Below are 19,585 nucleotides of genomic sequence, written 5' to 3' on the forward strand. Positions count from 1 at the left end.
TTTTTGGGGTGTCAGTTCTAAAAGGTCTTGGAGGTCTTCATAGAACCGTTCAACTTCAGCTTCTTCAGTGTTACTGGTTGGGGCATAAACTTGGCTGCTGCTGCTGCTGCGTCGTTTCAGTCATGTCCGACTCTGTGCGACCCCATAGACGGCAGCCAACCAGGCTTCCCCTCCCTGGGATTCTCCAGGCAAGAACACTGGAGTGGGTTGCCATTTCCTTCTCCAATGCATGAAAGTGAAAAGTGAAAGTGAAGTCGCTCAGTCGTGTCCGACTCTAGCGACCCCATGAACTGCAGCCTACCAGGCTCCTCCATCCATGGGATTTTCTAGGCAAAAGTACTGGAGTGGGGTGCCACTTGGAAACGAACACAGATCATTCTGTCATTTTTGAGACTGCATCCAAGTACTGCATTTCGGACTCTTTTGTTGACCATGATGGCTACTCCATTTATTCTAAGGGATTCCTGCCCACAGTAGTAGATATAATGGTCTTCTGAGTTAAATCCACCCATTCCAGTCCATTTTAGTTCGCTGAATCCTAGATTGTCGACATTCACTCTTGCCATCTCCTGTTTGACCACTTCCAATTTGCCTTGATTCATGGACCTGACATTCCAGGTTACTATGCAATATTGCTCTTTACAGCATCAGACCTTGCTTCTATGACCAGTAACATCTGCAACTGGGTATTGTTTTTGCTTTGACTCCATCCCTTCGTTCTTTCTGGAGTTATTTCTCCACTTATCTCCAGTAGCATACTGGGCACCTACTGACCTGGGGAGTTCTTTCAGTATCCTATCATTTTGCCTTTTCAGTGTAGAGGTTTGAATAAATGGGTGTGTTTTCCTGGAGGTCTGAATAAATGAACGTGTTTTACCAAGGGGTGAGGAGCTCCTTTAAGAAAAGTTTTTGGCACTTCTGCCTGAGAGCAAGAGTCGTCTATGATAAGGGGTCTTAACCATCAGGCAGAGCCGTCAGGAGCCCAGCGTCTTTCTGGAGCTTCTCGCAGCCCCTAGGGCCCAGCCGTGTCTCAGGCAGGCCCGGGAGTTTCGCTGGCCTTCTGGCTCCACTAACCGTCCAAGCTCCTTCCTCCCGTGGCGTCTGTGTTTGCTGTTCCCTTTCTTGGAGGCGCCTTTCCCTGCTCTTTGGCTGCACAGTTCCTTCCTCTCCAACAGTTCTCACCTGAAATGGTACCTCCTGAGAGAGAACCTTTAGACCAACCCACGGAGGTCTTCATCTAGTCAGATTCTTCCCCCTCTTCTCACTTTAAGGATGACATCCTATTCGCACCTTCTGTAACACGCGACAAACTGAGCACTTTCTCTGCTTGCCTGTTATGGGAAGGGCTGCTGCTCTTTCCTTTCTCCGTCCACCTTCAATGTCGCCCGCAGCTGAGCAGTGCCCGTGCAGGGCGACACGCGGTGAAGATCTGCTGAATGACAGACTCACAATACTTTTAGAAAACGAATCCAGAATTATTAAAGGCCCTAGGAAACCCTTAATAAGTTTAGAGAAACACATAATTCTGCTTTATGAAATGTCTGAACATAATAAATAACCAACTCAAATACTGGCTCAATAAAGATATTTTGATTACTCTTTTATAGATTTTTGAAAACCACTATTTACTCAGAAGTAAAACTTGAGGATTTTAAGGTTAGTCTATTTCAAAAAGTCTGTATTTCTGATTGAATGTGAAAACATAACTGAGGAATCACCAATACCTAAATATTAACTACAGTAAACATTCAGCTGGTTAAAATCTAGTGATAAAAAGAGCAATATAGAGTCATGTGTAGATACAAAGAAAAAAACACCCGCTTTTGGTCACTGAGAGAGAAAACACACAGAAATACGACTCTTCAAGAAAGGCAGATTTCAGGGAATGGCTTCAGCTCTTAGAGGGGAAAAAGGACGACAAAACCAGAAGTAACACATTCTTTCTATAACAAAATCACACAAAGAGTATCCTAGGAAATCTGAACAGAACCTTCGACAAGAACATTAGAAAAAGTAGATAAATGGACAATGTGCACTCTCAAAGAGTCAGTGTGTGTGGTTTTAGGTCCTTCCGCGTTCAGAGAAGAAGACATTATAATGGCATTGCCAGAGTGAAGCATCTTCTTTCAGCATCACCAGGCTTGAATCCACTTATCGTTTCAATTCTGATATATGACATTTTAGTAAAATGACATTTGACATTAAAAAAAAAAGTTGCATGTACAGTGAGGGTTTTGGAATTAAAAAAATAAAAATCTATTACCGGCATAAAATCTGAGTATTTGGATTTTATAATTTAAAAAGCAAAGTCTAACATAAATCCAAACAAAAGCCAAATCAGAACTGGCCAAGCCCAAGAACATTGTACACTATGTTTTATAGGAAGTTTTTGTGTACAAGAATGACAACAGAATTAAGTTATCTTATTTCTAGCAGTTTTCTCCCATAAACAGTAACAGTCACTGCTAAAAGAGATGCTTGCGAACTTACCGGAAATAATTTTTTGACAACATTCTAGTTTTCAAACGGCTGTCAAATTTTTACGGAATAATCTACAGTGTTAATCAATGTACTGTATTTCATCTGTAATAAGTCTTTGTGATAAGGTTAGCATTCAACATACAACACAAAGAGAGGACCAAAAAATGAAAATGACTTTGCTTATGTTTCCGTATTAGAATTTTATTTGCTGAAGGGTAAAAGCAGATTTGCAAAATTCACAGTTAACTTAAAACAATAGTTTTAAACCTTTTATTCCGAGCCTTTACTGCCTTCAGGAAGGAAAGAACATCTGGTTATTTAAGGAACACAATATGCTCACATTCTCTATGACTTTTGTTTCTAATTGGGTTTTTAAATTTTTTTTGGAATTTGAACAACTAGTTAGAACAATGTTTTTAATCCCTTCATATTTTTCAGACTGCCCTCCTTCCATCCCCCACTTCATTTAGAGGATTGCTTTTGGAAATCTGCTCAGTGATTCTAACATAACAAAAGACAGGAAACCACGCATCCAGAGTGTGGTCTGAAGAGCCAAGAACAGAAACCGCAGGGTAAGGGGAACGGAGGAGAGGGCGCTACAGACATCTGATGCCCAGTCTCTTCACACATTTGACCACACTGCAAGTAGTTCCTGGGTCACTTACAAACACCTCCGTTTCACTTACTACAGATGCACATAAACACCTACTACTATAAATAAAAGAATCTACATGAGAAGTATCAGTAACTAAGACTCTACCATTTTTAAGACTAATACAAGCTACATGTCTCCGGCAGGAAGGAGGCTGAAAGACCTGGCTGGGTTCTGCCCCTTGATCTGCTGCTGACAAGCTGCACGGCCTTGCATACGTCCTCAGCTCCACTCTCATCCTCAGCTCGCACACAGAAGGAGAAGGTGGTCAGACTTTCTTGGTTCTTTGCAGTTCTGGAATTCTCACAGTCTAAGTGAAATATACTGACTGGATTCTTTGTTGTGTCTGCTTTGTTCCATGGTATCTGAGGGTAGTAACAGGTTTTCAAATAATTCTGTCTGATAGCAAACTAAGGAACTAGATGTCCTTTAACTTTAGACTTAGGGTCTCTTCACTGTCTTGATAAAAATGGCAGCTGACAAATATACCACTGACCAGGGTTTCTGTGGAATGTGGATATGGTGAAGGGAGGTGAAAACAGGTGAGGTGAGATCCACCCAGACTAGAGTCAGCATTCAATTTACCACTGTTTTCTTAAGAGCAACCACTGCAGGACACAAGGCTAAAGCTGTCAAATGAGAGGATCATGAGGAGAGATAACTGATAAAAGATACAAGCAAATCGCTAACCTATGATTCAGCGATTACGCAAATCGCTAAACTAAGGTGCTGAGGGCACTCAAAGGGAAAACACCTGCTTATCTGAGCCTGGAAGGCCTTCCTGGAGAAGGGAGAGCAGATGCTCAGACTCTCAGGACGGGGTGAGCAGAAGCAGGGCCTGGAACCGCTCTAGCTGGTCTGCACGCCTGCAGGCAGCTTGGCCCGGGGAAAGCCACATGGCCTTAATCCCTCTGCACTGAAAAAGCAAGAGGAGAGATAACCCGCTCTGCCCAACACGGAGCTTGGAGTGAGGACCAAACCAAGCGTGGCAAAGGGCTTGGAGGCGTGGAGGAGTATGAGCCCGTGGTTAGCTTCCAGGCCCCTCACCTCAGTCTGCTGGGATGAGATGGAGTTTCCCAGCAAGGCCTACATCTGATGGAGAACAAGAAACAGCCCAGTGTCTCGAGCCCTACTACCGTCTGCCTACACCTGATGGAGAACAAGAAACAGCCCAGTGTCTCGGGCCCTACTACCGTCTGTCCTCAACTGAGCAGTCTCCACTGGGACTGAGGGCTAGTGGGAGGACGAGGCGCTCCTCTGAAGGCTGACGATGAACCAGGGAGGCCCGGAGCTGCGTGTTCATTCCTGTCTTACTGTGTCTGTCAGCAGCGCTAAGCACAACGGCCTCGTGAAGCTGGGACATGGGGAGCAAACTCCCGCCCTTCAAACCTCTTCTTTGCACTAGCTTACAGAGATCTGCCTCTGTGTATATACTCACTCTGATTTAAGTGTTCCATTGCTGCTAATACACAGGAAACATCAAAAGCACTCTGATGTCTGGATTTTCAGAGGATGAGGTGGGGTACTAGCAACACCTGTTCCTCCTCTCTTTATTCCCTCCCAGGAGATCAGTCCTGGGTGTTCACTGGAAGGACTGATGCTGAAGCTGAAACTCCAATACTTCGGCCACCTCATGCGAAGAGTTGACTCATTGGAAAAGACCCTGATGCTGGGAGGGATTGGGGGTAGGAGGAGAAGGGGACGACAGAGGATGAGATGGCTGGATGGCATCACCAACTCGATGCACATGAGTTTGGGAGTTGGTGATGGACAGGGAGGCCTGCTGCTGCTACTGCTAAGTCGCTTCAGTTGTGTCCAACTCTGTGCGATCCCATAGATGGCAGCCCACCAGGCTCCCCCGTCCCTGGGATTCTCCAGGCAAGAACACTGGAGTAGGTTGCCATTTCCTTCTCCAATGCATGAAAGTGAAAAATGAAAGTGAAGTTGCTCAGTCGTGTCCGACTCTTAGCGACCCCATGGCCTGCAGCCTTCCAGGCTCCTCTGCCCATGGGATTTTCCAGGCAAGAGTACTGGAGTGGGTTGCCATTGCCTTCTCCAACAGGGAGGCCTGGCGTGCTGCAATTCATGGGGTCACAAGCAGTCGGACACGACTGAGTGACTGAACTGAACTGAACTGTCCATGGCCTCCTCTATGAGTTCATAATTGACATGAACTACATATCTGCTTGGGGAGTTTTAGAATATATGTGTAAATTTTTTTTTTTTTTTCCACTTGTGTCTTCGATCTTATTATATCATTAGAAGTCAGTTCTTTATGGTCAAAGGCTGCTCTGCATGGGTGGGTTATCAGAAGCAAAGTAATTCAACACAAGAGAAGACCAAGACTCAGGAAGCGTGGATTTCACCAGATGACAGGATGTGTGGTAGGAGAGTCAAGACTTGAACCGGTGTCCGGATTCCTAGCTCAGGCTCCTGGTTAGACCCAGGACCCTGCCCTGCAACAGACCTCCAGTCGGCACCAGTGCCGAGTGACGTCAGTTATCATTTGACACGCACTGATAAAGTCGGTGGGCCAGCATTACATACGCTCAGCTCAACTCCCGCCTCGCTGGGCTGGCCAACTGAAACCCCCTTAAAATGTTGCGGCTGTCTTTATTTTCCCTCACAGACGTCACCACGCCGTGACTGGGTTCTCAAAAGCTTTTTCAACATGACCCCATGCCCAGCTTCTCATGTCTCAGAAATACCAGTTTAAGGTCCTAACTTTTGGATACTTACCTTGATTGTTTTTACTTGGTAAGACCCTGAATGTAAAAGTGAGGAATACTGTTTTTTAGATACCTTTTTATGCTATTTTTTTTTTTCTCTTAAAGCTTACAGAAGAATTTAATGCTTGTAGAACTGGTTTCATTATTCTCTCTCTCTTCTTCTCTCTCTATATGTGTGTGTGTATACACACACTCCGGGCCGTAGCTGCGGATCTAGTTCCCTGAGTAGGGACTGAACCCGAGCACCCTGCACTGCACTGCAGTCTTATCCACTGGGCCACAAGGGGAGGTCCGTCTACCACGTTCTTGAGCTCAAAAGCATTCTAGAATCACAGATTCTGCTAATAACACTGATTAGTTTAGTATTAGAATTCTGCAACTATAAGCGTAAATGGTTTCTAGGAAGGACAACCATAGCTAGGAAAAAACAAGATGGATGGTTTACGTAACAGATTCATTTCTCCTTTCAATTAAACCAAACAAATCACACAAATGGATAATTCAAATGGCTATTTTAGCAGTTTCTGTCCCACTCTGTATGACTGATAATTCCCAGTGCTGAGCAGGCAGAATTTACCATAAGTCTGTAGATCAAAACTCAGATACCTCATTGACCAGCAACTTCATTCTTTACTCCTTTTATAGATATGCCACTAATCTTGGCTATTTCATATTAAAAATATATACTTCTACAGCCTACATACACATAAAAAATATGGGACTTTATGTTTTTCATAGTCTGACTCCTAAACCTTACCAGAAAAAAGATAAGCTACCTATGTATCAGAGAATTGATGGATTATGTTTCTGATACATAATGAAATTTTGTGCAGGAGAAATGACATAAAAATTGTGCATTTCTGAGAATGCACATAGGCATTAATAGGCACATCAAATAGGCACAAGAAAAACAAAAATTTTAAACCAAGCTCAAAGGTTGAGGTCAACAACTGAGGCAAGGACAGAAATGTCTCAGAATCAGGATCACGGTGGACTCGGAGGCCCACATCGATCAGACAGCGCCCTGGCAGCGGACCCGCAGACAGACTGACTCAGAGACAGTTGCACCGCGGCCAGCAGGACTGCAGGGGCCCTGCCAGAGAGCCAAGGGCCGGGTTACCACCCGCCGCCCGGCACCGAGGCCTCCTGTCCCAGGCTGCCTCTCTCAGGCTCCATCCAGTATTTCTGTTTGGCTCTGAAGCATCAAGGAGTCACAGTTTTTTTTTTTTTTTTAGATCACTTAATGTTCTTATTTTCAAGAAATATAACATTAGTTGTAAAAGAATCCACTTTTTCTCTGGAGTATAAAGAAAATTTTGGTGACTTAAGTGCAAAATTTAGATCTTTCCTTCATTAGGTTACTCTTAACCCACATAATAAATATACATTCATAATATGAAATAACTTAGTATTTCATTACATTATAAACTCTTAGAAAACGGGTGTTTTTTTTAGAGCTCTGATGTCTTGGTCTTCACATGATCCTCAAGGTTCTACTAGGGTCAGTTTTGGCTCCGTGTGGGAAGCTGATGGTCACCAAGTACAGTTCCCAGCAGAAGCGGGTACTCAGCCACGTCCTGGGTTCCCAAGGGAGCAGGCAGGCAGGAGGCCCTTCTGAGTGACAACAGAGCACGATCCCACCTCTCAGCCGGCGTCCTCTAAGTCTGCCCGCTGAGCTGCTCGCCCACCAGGCACGGGAGTGTTGGCTTGCGACTCTAAGGCAAATTCTTTCAGCAGGTGATTCATCTGCCACTACGCAAATTTTACATCACGAATCCTTAGAGTCATGAGGAGATGCCAATTTTTCATCCCACTTAACCCTGTGCACATCCTGCTTGGGAAACTTACCTTCGGGTCCCGAAGGAACAGAGCCTTAAGAATCAGTGAGTGAACGTCCCCGATGAGTGGGTAATGCATCAGAAGGCCAAGACAGGTCTGGTAGTTACTGGAGATCACTAAATAGAAGGGAAAAAGTAACTGAGAAGCAATCCTGTTTCAGGTATCTGTACCAGTAAGAGAAACAAAATAACAACTTAGGTTCAAAGCAGGTAAATCAATAACTCAGTTCGTTTGGATAAAGGGAAGCTGGAGAAGGGATCACTGCCCAGTGGCCTCTGGAGCTGCATGCTGTGCCACGCACACACTCCAGCACGCAGGCCCCAGCCTCAGGGCGGTGCTGGACGGAAGAAGCCGAGGTGTGTGCATGCAAACGCGCCATTTTTATGGCTGTATTTAAATGTCTCTACTTCGCTGCTTGGAAATAAGGAGCAAAAATCTCACGAATGGAAAGGACCAGTTTAAAATTCTCATAAAGTATTATTTACCATGATTATTATACTTCGCAACTTATATATATTCCATTTATTTTCTGTATATATAAATATTACACAGTTCAAAATTAAAGAGAATATAATTTCTTCAAATTATTTGTTTTTCTAAAGGTAACAAGGGATTTAGCAAAGATATCTATGCAGCATTTTCTTGCAGGAAAAGTGTCAAAATCATCACGGAGAAGCCTAACTATGTTCCTTAGACCGACATTTAGGCTTTTTCCCCACATCAAGCTAATCATGGCCATGGTTATTAGGCAGCCTTTTCCGCCAGTCTATGTAAGCTGCTCCGTTCCTTGGCCACCCATCTGCCACTGCTGCTACCGCTGTGCCCGTCGGCGACGCTGGTTTCGGGAGCCAGGCTGATGGCCTCCGCAGCACGACTATGAACAAACTTTACAGCTGCAACTTCCTGTGGTTGCAACTGAATCCTTTTTATTAATCAGCATGGTTAGTTGAAAAATATTCCACAAGAAAACAACTGTAATTCACCAGAAACAATACAAGTCACAAAACGATGTTTTATGATCAGAAATACCCTGGGTTCCTAGACTTCCTTTTCTCCTTCTTCTGTGGGAAACATCATTCCTTGCGACAGCTTCCCACCCCTCCCTCGTTCCATGAACATTACGGAGAAAGGAGACAGGACCAGGCAAAATGAATAATTATAATCTATGGAAGGAGCCACTTTATCATCTTCATTTCCATCGCTGATCTGACAGCTTGTAATTTCATGCATCTGCTTTCATTTGTAAAGTACTCACTTATCCGACCCTTTCTGTGTCTGCTCAGACTCTTCTTTCCTTAGTTGTTCATTTTATCATGTTCATACTCAGTTACCTGTTGTCTTTTTTACTGTAGAATTAAAAAACCTAGGATATTCAGAACAGTATAACATTTTCATGTATAGTTTTCTTTGTGATCAAACAAATCAATAAAACTTGGATAATCGATTCGTTTTACAACTCATATATTTTCCCAAATGCTATGATTCTATGTTAGTCACTGGCCCTAAAAGAATCATTGTGTGTTTTGTGAGACAGGCAGGAGAGCTTAATGGAAATGGTTCTGGGCTCAGGATTCAAAGACGGGGCTCTCCTCCTGGGACTCCACTTGAACACCTCCCGTAACACTGCCTGGAGAGTAAGTGACATGATCTAAGGGACTGATTTACAGCAGCTGCTCAAAACTGGTTGGGAGCAACCTCTCTGAGCTCAAGTTTAGTCATTTAGAAAACAACTTTCAGATTTAAAAGAAATTTACCTGCCTACCTCACTCATTCCAACAGTCATCTATTGACTACCTCATCCATGACTGGCCCTATGTTGGGAGGGTAAGCAGAGAGGAACAAAACGCCATCCTCCCCCTGAAGAAAGCAAAAGCACAGCAGGGCTGATGCCTAACACAGGGAGCTGTGACTGCCGTCACCTCTAAGGCAAGACTGGCCTGCGGACACCTTCTTCATTAGGCGCTATCCCAAAAACCTCACCTACATATGTGATTCCCACGGCAGTCTAACGACAAGGATACAGTTATTATCCCTGTCTACACAGCCATGAAATTAAAAGATGCTTACTCCCTGGAAGGAAAGTTATGACCAACCTAGATAGCATATTCAAAAGCAGAGACATTACTTTACCAACAAAGGTCTGTCTAGTCAAGGCTATGGCTTTTCCAGTGGTCATGTATGGATGGGAGAGTTGGACTGTGAAGAAGGCTGAGGGCCGAAGAATTGATGCTTTTCAACTGTGGTGTTGGAGAAGACTCTTGAGAGTCCCTTGGACTGCAAGAAGATCCAACCAGTCCATTTTGAAGGAGATCAGCCCTGGGATTTTTTTGGAAGGAATGATGCTAAAGCTGAAACTCCAGTACTTTGGCCACCTCATGCGAAGAGTTGACTCATTGGAAAAGACTCTGATGCTGGGAGGGATTGGGGGCAGGAGGAGAAGGGGACGACAGAGGATGAGATGGCTGGATGGCATCACTGATTCGATGGACGTGAGTCTGAGTGAACTCCGGGAGTTGGTGATGGACAGGGAGGCCTGGTGTGCTGCGATTCATGGGGTCACAAAGAGTGGGACACGACTGAGTGACTGAACTGAACTGAACGGAAGGGATGAGGAAACTGATCCTTGGAGATGTTAAATCACCTGTCTGGATCACACGGTGATTTGGTGCTGAACCAAGATTTGCAATTCAGAAGTCTAGTGGAAGACTCAGGGTTTTACTTTGAAAGGCCATTGTTTTGAAAATCAAACGACACAACCGATGCAAATAATCACTGAAAACAGAAAAGTCAACTAATATTAGTACTCTTGTGTGCTGTGCTGTGCTTAGTCGCTCAGTCACGTCCATCTCTTTGCGAACCTATGGTCTGTAGCCCACCAGGCTTCTCTCTTTACGGGATTCTCCAGGCAAAAATACTAGAGTGGGTAGTCTTTCCCTTCTCTAGGGGATCTTTCCAACCCAGGGATCGAACCCAGGTCTCCCTCATTGCAGGCAGATTCTTTATCGTCTGAGCCACCAGGGAAGCCCAAGAATACTGGAGTGGGTAGTCTATCCTTTGTCCATGGGATCTTCCCAACCCAGGAATCAAATTGGGGTCTCCTGCATTGCAGGCAGATTCTTTACCAGTTGAGCTACCAGGGAAGCCCACAGTAAGTGTAAATAGCTTGGAAGATCCGCATAACCCAGTCTCTAAAGCATCTTGACACAGGCACTTGTTTGGAGGAACCAGGGCAACAGTCCTATGTTATTACAACTTGAGAAAACTTGAAACTATGAGAAATTATACGTTTTACAAATACAAATACATAAAATAAGGATGGTAAATAATGTATTAACATTCTTCTTGCATAACAAATGAGGGCACAAAGGCTCTTCCTCCCATTTCTCCCATCCATCCACCTATCCATCCGTCCACTGAATGTAATGAATGCTACCTCAGCAGTTACTAACTCCCGGGCCAGGCAGCAGCACTAGGGACGTGGTGGAGAATGAGTCTGAATTCTGAAAGGTGGCAGAACATGCTACCCTGAAGTATGGCTGTAGGTATTTCAGGACGTGCCACCCCACAGTAGGCCACTCTGGGATACTGATTATTTTGAGCTATAGGCACTTGGAATCAGCAAGCGCAGGGAGAGGCTTTCTCTGAACTCCCCTTACCGTTAACTCCCATAAATGCTAGAAAAGGAACTCAGCTGTCACAAGTCCATCCAGACAAACTCTGTCACAAAGATACTTTCCATTTATTCTTCTCAGGGTCAATTCATCTGTCCTAAAATTCATTTCAGTTCAGTTGCTCAGTCGTATCCGACTCTTTGCGACCCCACCAGGCCTCCCTGTCCATCACCAACTTCCAGAGTTCACTCAAACTCACGTCCATTGAGTCGGTGATGCCATCCAGCCATCTCATCCTCTGTCGTCCCCTTCTCCTCCTGCCCCCAATCCCTCCCAGCATCAGTCTTTTCCAATGAGTCAACTCTTCGAATCAGGTGGCCAAAGTATTGGAGTTTCAGCTTTAGCATCATTCCTTCCAAAGAACACCCAGGACTGATCTTTAGAATGGACTGGTTGGATCTTCTTGTAGTCCAAGGGACTCTCAAGAGTCTTCTCCAACACCACAGTTCAAAAGCATCAATTCTTTGGTGCTCAGCTTTCTTCACAGTCCAACTCTCACATCCATACATGACCACTGGAAAAACTATAATTCATTTACTCTCCCCTAAGAAGCTACACTCCCCTCTCCTGTCTCTATTAAGTTGATATTTAATCCTGAAATCCAAAGCCATCTCTTTGAGGGTCGCTGATTATCCCCTGGGTATCTCCCATATACACGTGACATGTATGTGTTAATCAACTTTCTTGTCTATCTTTTGTTAACTTTTGTTAAAAGAATCCCAGAGTAAAACCTAAACGGGCAGAGGTTAAGTTTCCCCTCCCTCCTGTCCCCTGCTTTCAGATAATGACATCTCCAATTTACTAATGAAAACTTGTATTTCCAGAGCATTTTTCATTTGTAATTATGTCCCAGAACTGTTGAATAACTGAGGCCAATTTAGCATATGTAAAAGAGAAAAATGCAAGTTTTTAACAATAATAGAAATCTGATAGAATGAAATTTTAGTTTTGATCTTTATAGTAAACTTTTCCTGAACCTGAAAAACTCATCCACTACACTGTTCCTTCTCCAGTGTTAATTCAACCAGAGCAGGACAATGACACAAGCAAAAGACTGAAAAAAAAAAAAAAAGATTAAACTTTGCTATGTACCTGCAATTGCAACTAAGGATGTATGTGCTTTACTGAGATGATCATATTCTTCGACTTATGAATGTGGTATATATTGCATGGACTGATTTGCAGATATTGGAAAATCCTTGTATCCCTGGGATAAGTCCCTTTTGATCATGGGGCATGGTCCTTGTAACGCACGTTAGATTGGCCTGCCAGGGCTCTGTTGCATTCTTGCCTCTGTGTTCATCAGTGATACTGGCCTGTAATTTTTTGGCGGGATCTTCCTCTGGTTCTGGTATCAAGGTGAGGGTGGTCTCATAGAGTGAGCTTGGGAGCATTCCCTCTTCTGCAGGGTTTTGAAATAGTTTCAGAAGGACAGGTGCTAACTCTTCTCTAAATGTTTGCATATGCACACAAGGATGCACATGCTTTAAGAAAAAAGGACCGAAGCCACACACTGAAGAGCTTCTTTACGGAAGGCTAAGACAAAGGTGAGCGGTATCTAGGAAAACCTATGGAATTTGAAATTGGATGATCTAGATTAGATCTACATCAGAATGGTGGCTGGTCATTTACTGTGTGTGAATCTAGGCAAGCAACGTAACTTCACGAAACCTTTATTCCTCTCATTTATAAATAGTGCTTACCCTACCTGCAGGGCTTCCAACAGAACGGCAGGGATGTGAGGTCGTGTGCTTCCTCATCTGGCTTATCTACTGCTAAATAAACAGGACTTCCTTCACCCTCGTGGCTCAGCTGGTAAAGAATTCACCTGCAATGCAGGAGACCCCGGTTCGATTCCTGGGTTGAGAAGATCCCCTGGAAAAGGGATAGGCTACCCGCTCCAGTATTCTTGGGCTTCCCTTGTGGCTCAGCTGGTAATGAATCTGCCTGCAATGCGAGAGACCTGGGTTTGAACCTTGTCTTGGGAAGATCCCCTGGAGAAGGGAAAGGCTACCCACTCCAGTATCCTGGCATGGGGAATTCCATGGACTGTATAGTCCATGGGGTCTCAAAAAGTCAGACACAACTGAGCAACTTTCACTTTTACTTTTCACCTGAAGCAGAACTGACTTGGCTGCCTCTACCTTTAAATGGCCTACAACTATTCTGGAATGGTTCTATGAGAGCTGGTTTAAATAGTTTCTCCGTAGTAACAAACAAAAAAATAATGGAGACTGTTAACTTACATATAAGTCGAAGTTAACTGTACTTATAACTGAAAAATTTTGAAGTGAAAGATATTCAAATTATTTAATTTCATATTTAGATGTACCTTCCCAAGATAACAAGATGGGCTAAGAAGTACTATTTCTAAATTTTTTAAGTCATAAGCACAAACAATGTGCCTGGAAACTTGCCATGTGCAACTACACCCCAGCCCTGAAACTCAATCCTCCACCCATACCCACATTACTCATCTCACACTTGTGAAGTTATATCAAAGTTTTTGGTTAGAAAATTTTTTTGTTTTCATTTTTATAGTACATCATAATTACTCTTTTTTCTTCTATAGCCTCTTTTCTTTCCTGTAGTTTATAACTGCCTGCCTTTACATTTGCTTTGTTATGTATATATCTGTGTGCTTAGTCACTCAGTCTGTCTAGTGAAAACTATGCTTTTTCCAGTGGTCATGTATGGATGTGAGGTTGGACTGTGAAGAAAGCTGAGTGCCAAAGAATTGATGCTTTTGAACTGTGGTGTTGGAGAAGACTCTTGAGAGTCCCTTAGACTGCAAGGAGATCCAACCAGTCCATTCTAAAGGAGATCAGTCCTGAGTGTTCCTTGGAAGGACTGATGCTGAGCTGAAACTCTAATACTTTGGCCACCTGAAGCAAAGAACTGACTCAATGGAAAAGACCCTGATGCTAGGAAAGATTGAAGGCAGGAGGAGAAGGGGATGACAGAGGATGAGATGGTTGGATGGCATCACCAACTCGATGGACGTTGAGTTTGAGTGAACTCCAGGAGTTGGTGATGGACAGGGAGGCCTGTGTGCTGCAGTCCATGGGGTTGGAGTCGCAAAGAGTTGGACACAACTGAGTGACTGAACTGAACTAAGTCAGTCATGTCCAACACTTTGTGATCCCATGGACTGTAGACAGGCTCCTCTGTCCATGGTACTAGAGTGGGTTGCCATGCCCTTCTCCAGGGCATCTTCCAGACCCAGGGATCGAACCCTGGTCTCCCGCACCACAGACGGATTGTTTGCCGTCTGAGCCACCAGGGTAGCCCTGGCTGCTGGATAAATGCTGGTTAGAAGAATGTATGTGAGGCCTCTCCATCCTCGTGGACACAGAACCAGGTAGCCGCCATGTCTGAGGGGGACAGTCATCATACTCTCAGGAGTCTGTCGCTTGTGCTAGTCAACAAGTTGCAAAGTTTGGAGGCTTCTGTCCTCACAAACTCACTGTGATGTGAGACAGTGAACTTCTAGAATGAAAGAGGCTGCAGGCTGGCAGCTTGTGAGCTACATCCAGCTGGAGAACTGTTTAGCAGTATTTAAAAAAATTTTGATCAGTTCCTGATATTTAAAAATGAGAATGCTCCTCAGGAAAATGTGGATTTCATAAAAATCTTAGGAGCTGGTAACCCTGGTCTGGCATTCCCGCGTGGCAACAAGCAGCCGATGCTGCACGGGTGTGCCCTTCGCAGGGGGCTTGGCCCTTCACTCTGCTAGGGCTCTCACTGCTCCCAGCGGTCGGACACCACTTGTGACTGACTGTATACAGCCATGTGCACACAGATAAGATGAAGTTAACTCCCACAGTCATATACACCTCCTCTGTTCTGTCAGTCTGGCTTTTCTCCTGAGGAGACTGCTCGCGAGGTCCTGGGTCTGCCCCCGCTCTGAGGACGCCCTCACCTCCTGCCTGTGCGGTGTTCCTGTTCCCCAGAGCGCTGAGCCGCGCCCCGCTCTGAGGACGCCCTTTGCCTCCTGCCTGTGCGGTGCTCCTGTCCCCAGAGCGCTGAGCCGCGTCTTTCTTGCTTCATGCCCTCAGTTTGCTGGAGCACATCCCTCCAAAGGCTCTGTGCTCCTGAGATGAACTTTTTAAAACTTCTGTTTGAAAGATGTGGACATTAGTTAACAGTCTGGTTAGGCAGAATCCTCTAGGTTGGGAATATTCTTTCCTCAGGATGTTGGTACCACTGCTGTAGAGTTTCTTGGTTTCCAGCTGGAAAGCCTGAGACCACTTCAATTCCTAATCCCTTCTGCGATCGTGTTCTCTTCTCCTCCCCTACATCTTGCTCTGTAAACTGATGATGAATGCCTTGGTGTGCATCTGTTTTCATATGTAACGGGCTCTTTCAATCTAGAAACTCCTGTTCTTTTGTTCAACTAGAAATTTCTCTTTGTATCTTTGATGATTTTCTCGTTTCTACTCTTCATTTTGAGTTTGTTATTCCTTCCTTTTTTTTTTTTTTTTTAAAGAAATCACCTTAGCTAGATGTTGGATCTCCTGGCCTGGTCCTCTTAATTTTCTTTATTTTCTGTTTCATGTACTTCTTTCTGAGACACTTTTCCACTTTTATATTCCAGACATCTATTTTTATGATATTTTAATTTTTAATTAATTTTTCCTTTGAATTATGTATTTCCTAGATCTCTGAGAAGTGTTCTCCCCACTGCAAAGGCTCTGTGGCCTGCAAATTGGTCTCTTCCTGGCTGTGTTTTTCAGATCTCTGCTTCCATTTGGAAGCTCTCCTCAAATGCGTTGTGTCTGGGGCTCCCTGCTCCTGTGTAGGAGTGGCGAAGTATAAAGGTGTCTTGAAGCCAGCTGTGTGTGCACAGGCGGGTGGGTCTGTGAATGCTGATGACCAAGGCCACTCAGGTCATCCCTGAGCCTCTTCTCTTGTGCTAACTAGATTCCTTCAGAGAACATTCTCCCAAACTCTTCCTAGAGGGAGACAAACTGGCTTCAATGTCCTGAGAAAGAAGGCCAGCGGTTCAAGGTCACTGAAATTCCCTGGGGCCCTGGCTAAGACCCCCTTCACTACACTGTCCACAGAGGGCAAATCCTAAAGGCTGGAGATCTGCATGTCTGCTTCTTAGACTTTTAACCAGTTCTTATTTTTCAGTCTTAACTCTTTCCCTCCTCCTGCCAACTTCCAGAAGTACCTAGCACTGCCAATTTCCACACTTTTAGAAATTTTACGGGTTATTTCCTGGCTTCCGCCATGATCAATTTTGAATTTCCCTTTCCTGGACATGCTAAGTCAGTTATCACTCACCCATCTGTTTCTCTACTTCCAAAACTGCCATAATTTTCTTCCTAATTCTCTGCATCCTATGGGTTTATGCTATTTCAATAGGGTCTCAGGAGCAAAGAAGGCAAATGCAGGATCTTAACATAAACATCTCATATCTGATATCCCTGTCATTTTAATGACACTTCTACTGAGCATCTGGGCAAGCGAACTGAAGTAAAAGAAGAATCGAGGTGGGGAGGCACCTGCGTGGAGAACTGGGGAACTAAGCAACTGGGAGGCAGAGATCACCATCTTCCTTTATCTCTGCATCAGAGAGCATGGCCCCCGTCACCCTGCAGGACTGTGTACATTCTCCTTTGGTAGCAACACAGGGACATGGAAGCTTGAGGAACTCTGGGTAAGAGTCCAGTGATGCATGCAATTTTGCTGGCTTTTGCCCATAAAAGGTGTCCTAGAGTTCCTGAATCCACCTGTCATATTGCTTTCTAGGGCAAGAGAAAACTGTGGAATAGGAGTAAGTGCGTGGAAGGTAAAGATTATGGTACCAGGATATAAGACCACCTCTTTAGTTTCATACAAGGCCAGAATGGGGTATCAATTTTGAACATGGAATAGAATTTGACTAGGAAATTAATTCTCCCTTCATATCTCTATTCCTAGAGCTGTATAAATTATTTTGAGGCAAAAAATAGACATTAAAAAGACAATGTGACACAGGAGAATGCCCCAAATCCAAAACACTGACACCATCGATGCTAGATCGATGCAGAACAAGAATTTTCCTGCCTTGCTGCTGGGGATGCAAAGTGGTACAGCCATTCTGGAAGACAGCCATGTGCCTTCCACGCAAGGAGCAGGACAGAACAGTTAACTTTGTGTTTCCAACCTGACCGGCCTAAAGCATGCCCAGATAGCTGGTAAAACGTAATTTCTGGGTGTGCTGTGAGTGTGCGGCTGGGACAGATGAGCCCTGGACTCAGCGGACTGAGTAAAGAGATCCAGCGTCGCCAGGAAGGGGGCATCATCCTGTGTGCAGGGAGCCTGATGGAACGACAAGCAAAGAAGGTGGGCTCCTTCTCTCCTGGAGCTGGGAGGTCCATTTCTCCTGCCCCCAATATTGAGCTCCGGCATCTCAGGCCTTGGGATCCTGGCATTTACATCACCAGCCGCCTGCTTCTCAGGCCTTCAGATTTGGGCTGAATTATGCCGGGAGAAATATCAATAACCTTGGATATGCAGATGACACCACCCTTATGGCAGAAAGTGAAGAGGAACTAAAAAGCCTCTTGATGAAAGTCAAAGTGGAGAGTGAAAAAGTTGGCTTAAAGCTCAACATTCAGAAAACGAAGATCATGGTATCCAGTCCCACCACTTCATGGGAAATAGATGGGGAAACAGTGGAAACAGTGTCAGACTTTATTTTTCTGGGCTCCAAAATCACTACTGCAGATGGTGACTGCAGCCATGAAATTAAAAGACGCTTACTCCTTGGAAGGAAAGTTATGACCAACCTAGATAGCATATTCAAAAGCAGAGACATTACTTTGGCAACAAAGGTTCGTCTAGTCAAGGCTATGGTTTTTCCTGTCGTCATGTATGGATGTGAGAGTTGGACTGTGAAGAAGGCTGAGCGCCGAAGAACTGATGCTTTTCAACTGTGGTGTTGGAGAAGACTCTTGAGAGTCCCTTGGACTGCAAGGAGATCCAGCCAGTCCATTCTGAAGGAGATCAGCCCTGGGATTTCTTTGGAAGGAATGATGCTAAAGCTGAAACTCCAGTACTTTGGCCACCTGATGCGAAGAGTTGACTCATTGGAAAAGACTCTGATGCTGGGAGGGATTGGGGACAAGAGGAGAAGGGGATGACAGAGGATGAAATGGCTGGATGGCATCACTGACTTGATGGATGTGAGTCTGAGTTAACTCCGGGAGTTGGTGATGGACAGGGAGGCCTGGCGTGCTGTGATTCATGGGGTCGCAAAGAGTTGGACACAACTGAGTAACTGATCTGATCTGATGCCACTGGCCTTCCCGGTTCCCAGCTCGCAGATGGCGGACTGTGGGGCTTCCTGGCCTCAATAACTGTGTCAGTCAACTCCTGTAAGGAGTCTCCTCTTCTCTCTCTCTCTCTCTCTCTCTCTTCTCTCTCTCTCTCTCTCTCTCTTCTACTGGTTCTTTTTCTCTGAAGAACCCTGAAAGCAAAGGCTTCCACTGACAGGCCTCATGGGGCAAAGTGCCCTCCCCACAGCCGCCTGTTGCCGAGCCGGTAAACTGGACTCCCCGAGAGTTGCTGCAGTCAGGGTCTCGTGCCAATGCTCTGGTTATGGCCTTCCGCGCATTTCTGTTAGGTCTCCTCAGCTGAGGCACAGGGCAGTGGTCCTCTGAAGATGCCTCTGCCAGGATCTCCTGATGGTCGCAGGGGAGGAAACCACGGAGACCCTTCGCCCCCAGTGACTGAGCGTCCAGTACTCTTCCACCCCTGGCCTCTCCGCCTCCCCAGTGGGGTCCTGGCTTAGAAGGGAGAAGGGGCTGAAGCTGTGGAGCAGGGAGGGCCTTTAGGGCAGGGAAGTACTCTGCGTCCTGCTACAGTGGTGGCCACACCCACTCAAAGTCCAGCACCAAGAACGGCCTGAGGGTAATGTCAGCCTTCGGGCGTTTGTGATGAGTCCGTGGCACAACGGGCCTGCTCTGGCGAGGGGTGTGGGCAGCACAGTGGGCTCTGTGTGCAGGTGAGTGTGTAAGGGATGCTCTCTGTATTTTCCACTCAATTTTGCAGCGAGCTGAAAAAGTCTCTAAAAAATAAAGTCTGTTTTATTAAAAAATCTAAACAAACAAAAAAAGACAATATGTTATTTTGGTATATCATCCTATGTTAGTGAAATACAGAAGATTTAAAAACTATTGTAAAACACAAAGTAATACAAACGATACATTTATAGTCCAAAG

At 45.0% G+C, this 19,585-nt stretch overlaps 1 protein-coding gene across 10 annotated transcripts in view; it reads right to left on the reverse strand.

Moving 5' to 3' along the window:
- The window catches only part of TBC1D5 (TBC1 domain family member 5), a 599,010-nt gene that overhangs the window by 136,160 nt on the left and 443,265 nt on the right, over positions 1–19,585 (reverse strand). For all 10 annotated transcript variants that reach the window (XM_061427849.1, XM_061427904.1, XM_061427893.1 and 7 more), the window contains one exon: positions 7,711–7,817. In XM_061427849.1, coding sequence (XP_061283833.1) covers positions 7,711–7,817 — 107 coding nt within the window. The remainder of the gene's footprint in view (positions 1–7,710; positions 7,818–19,585) is intronic.

This window comes from Bos javanicus, chromosome 1 (assembly GCF_032452875.1).
Source record: "Bos javanicus breed banteng chromosome 1, ARS-OSU_banteng_1.0, whole genome shotgun sequence".
Classification (NCBI taxonomy): Eukaryota; Metazoa; Chordata; class Mammalia; order Artiodactyla; family Bovidae; genus Bos; species Bos javanicus.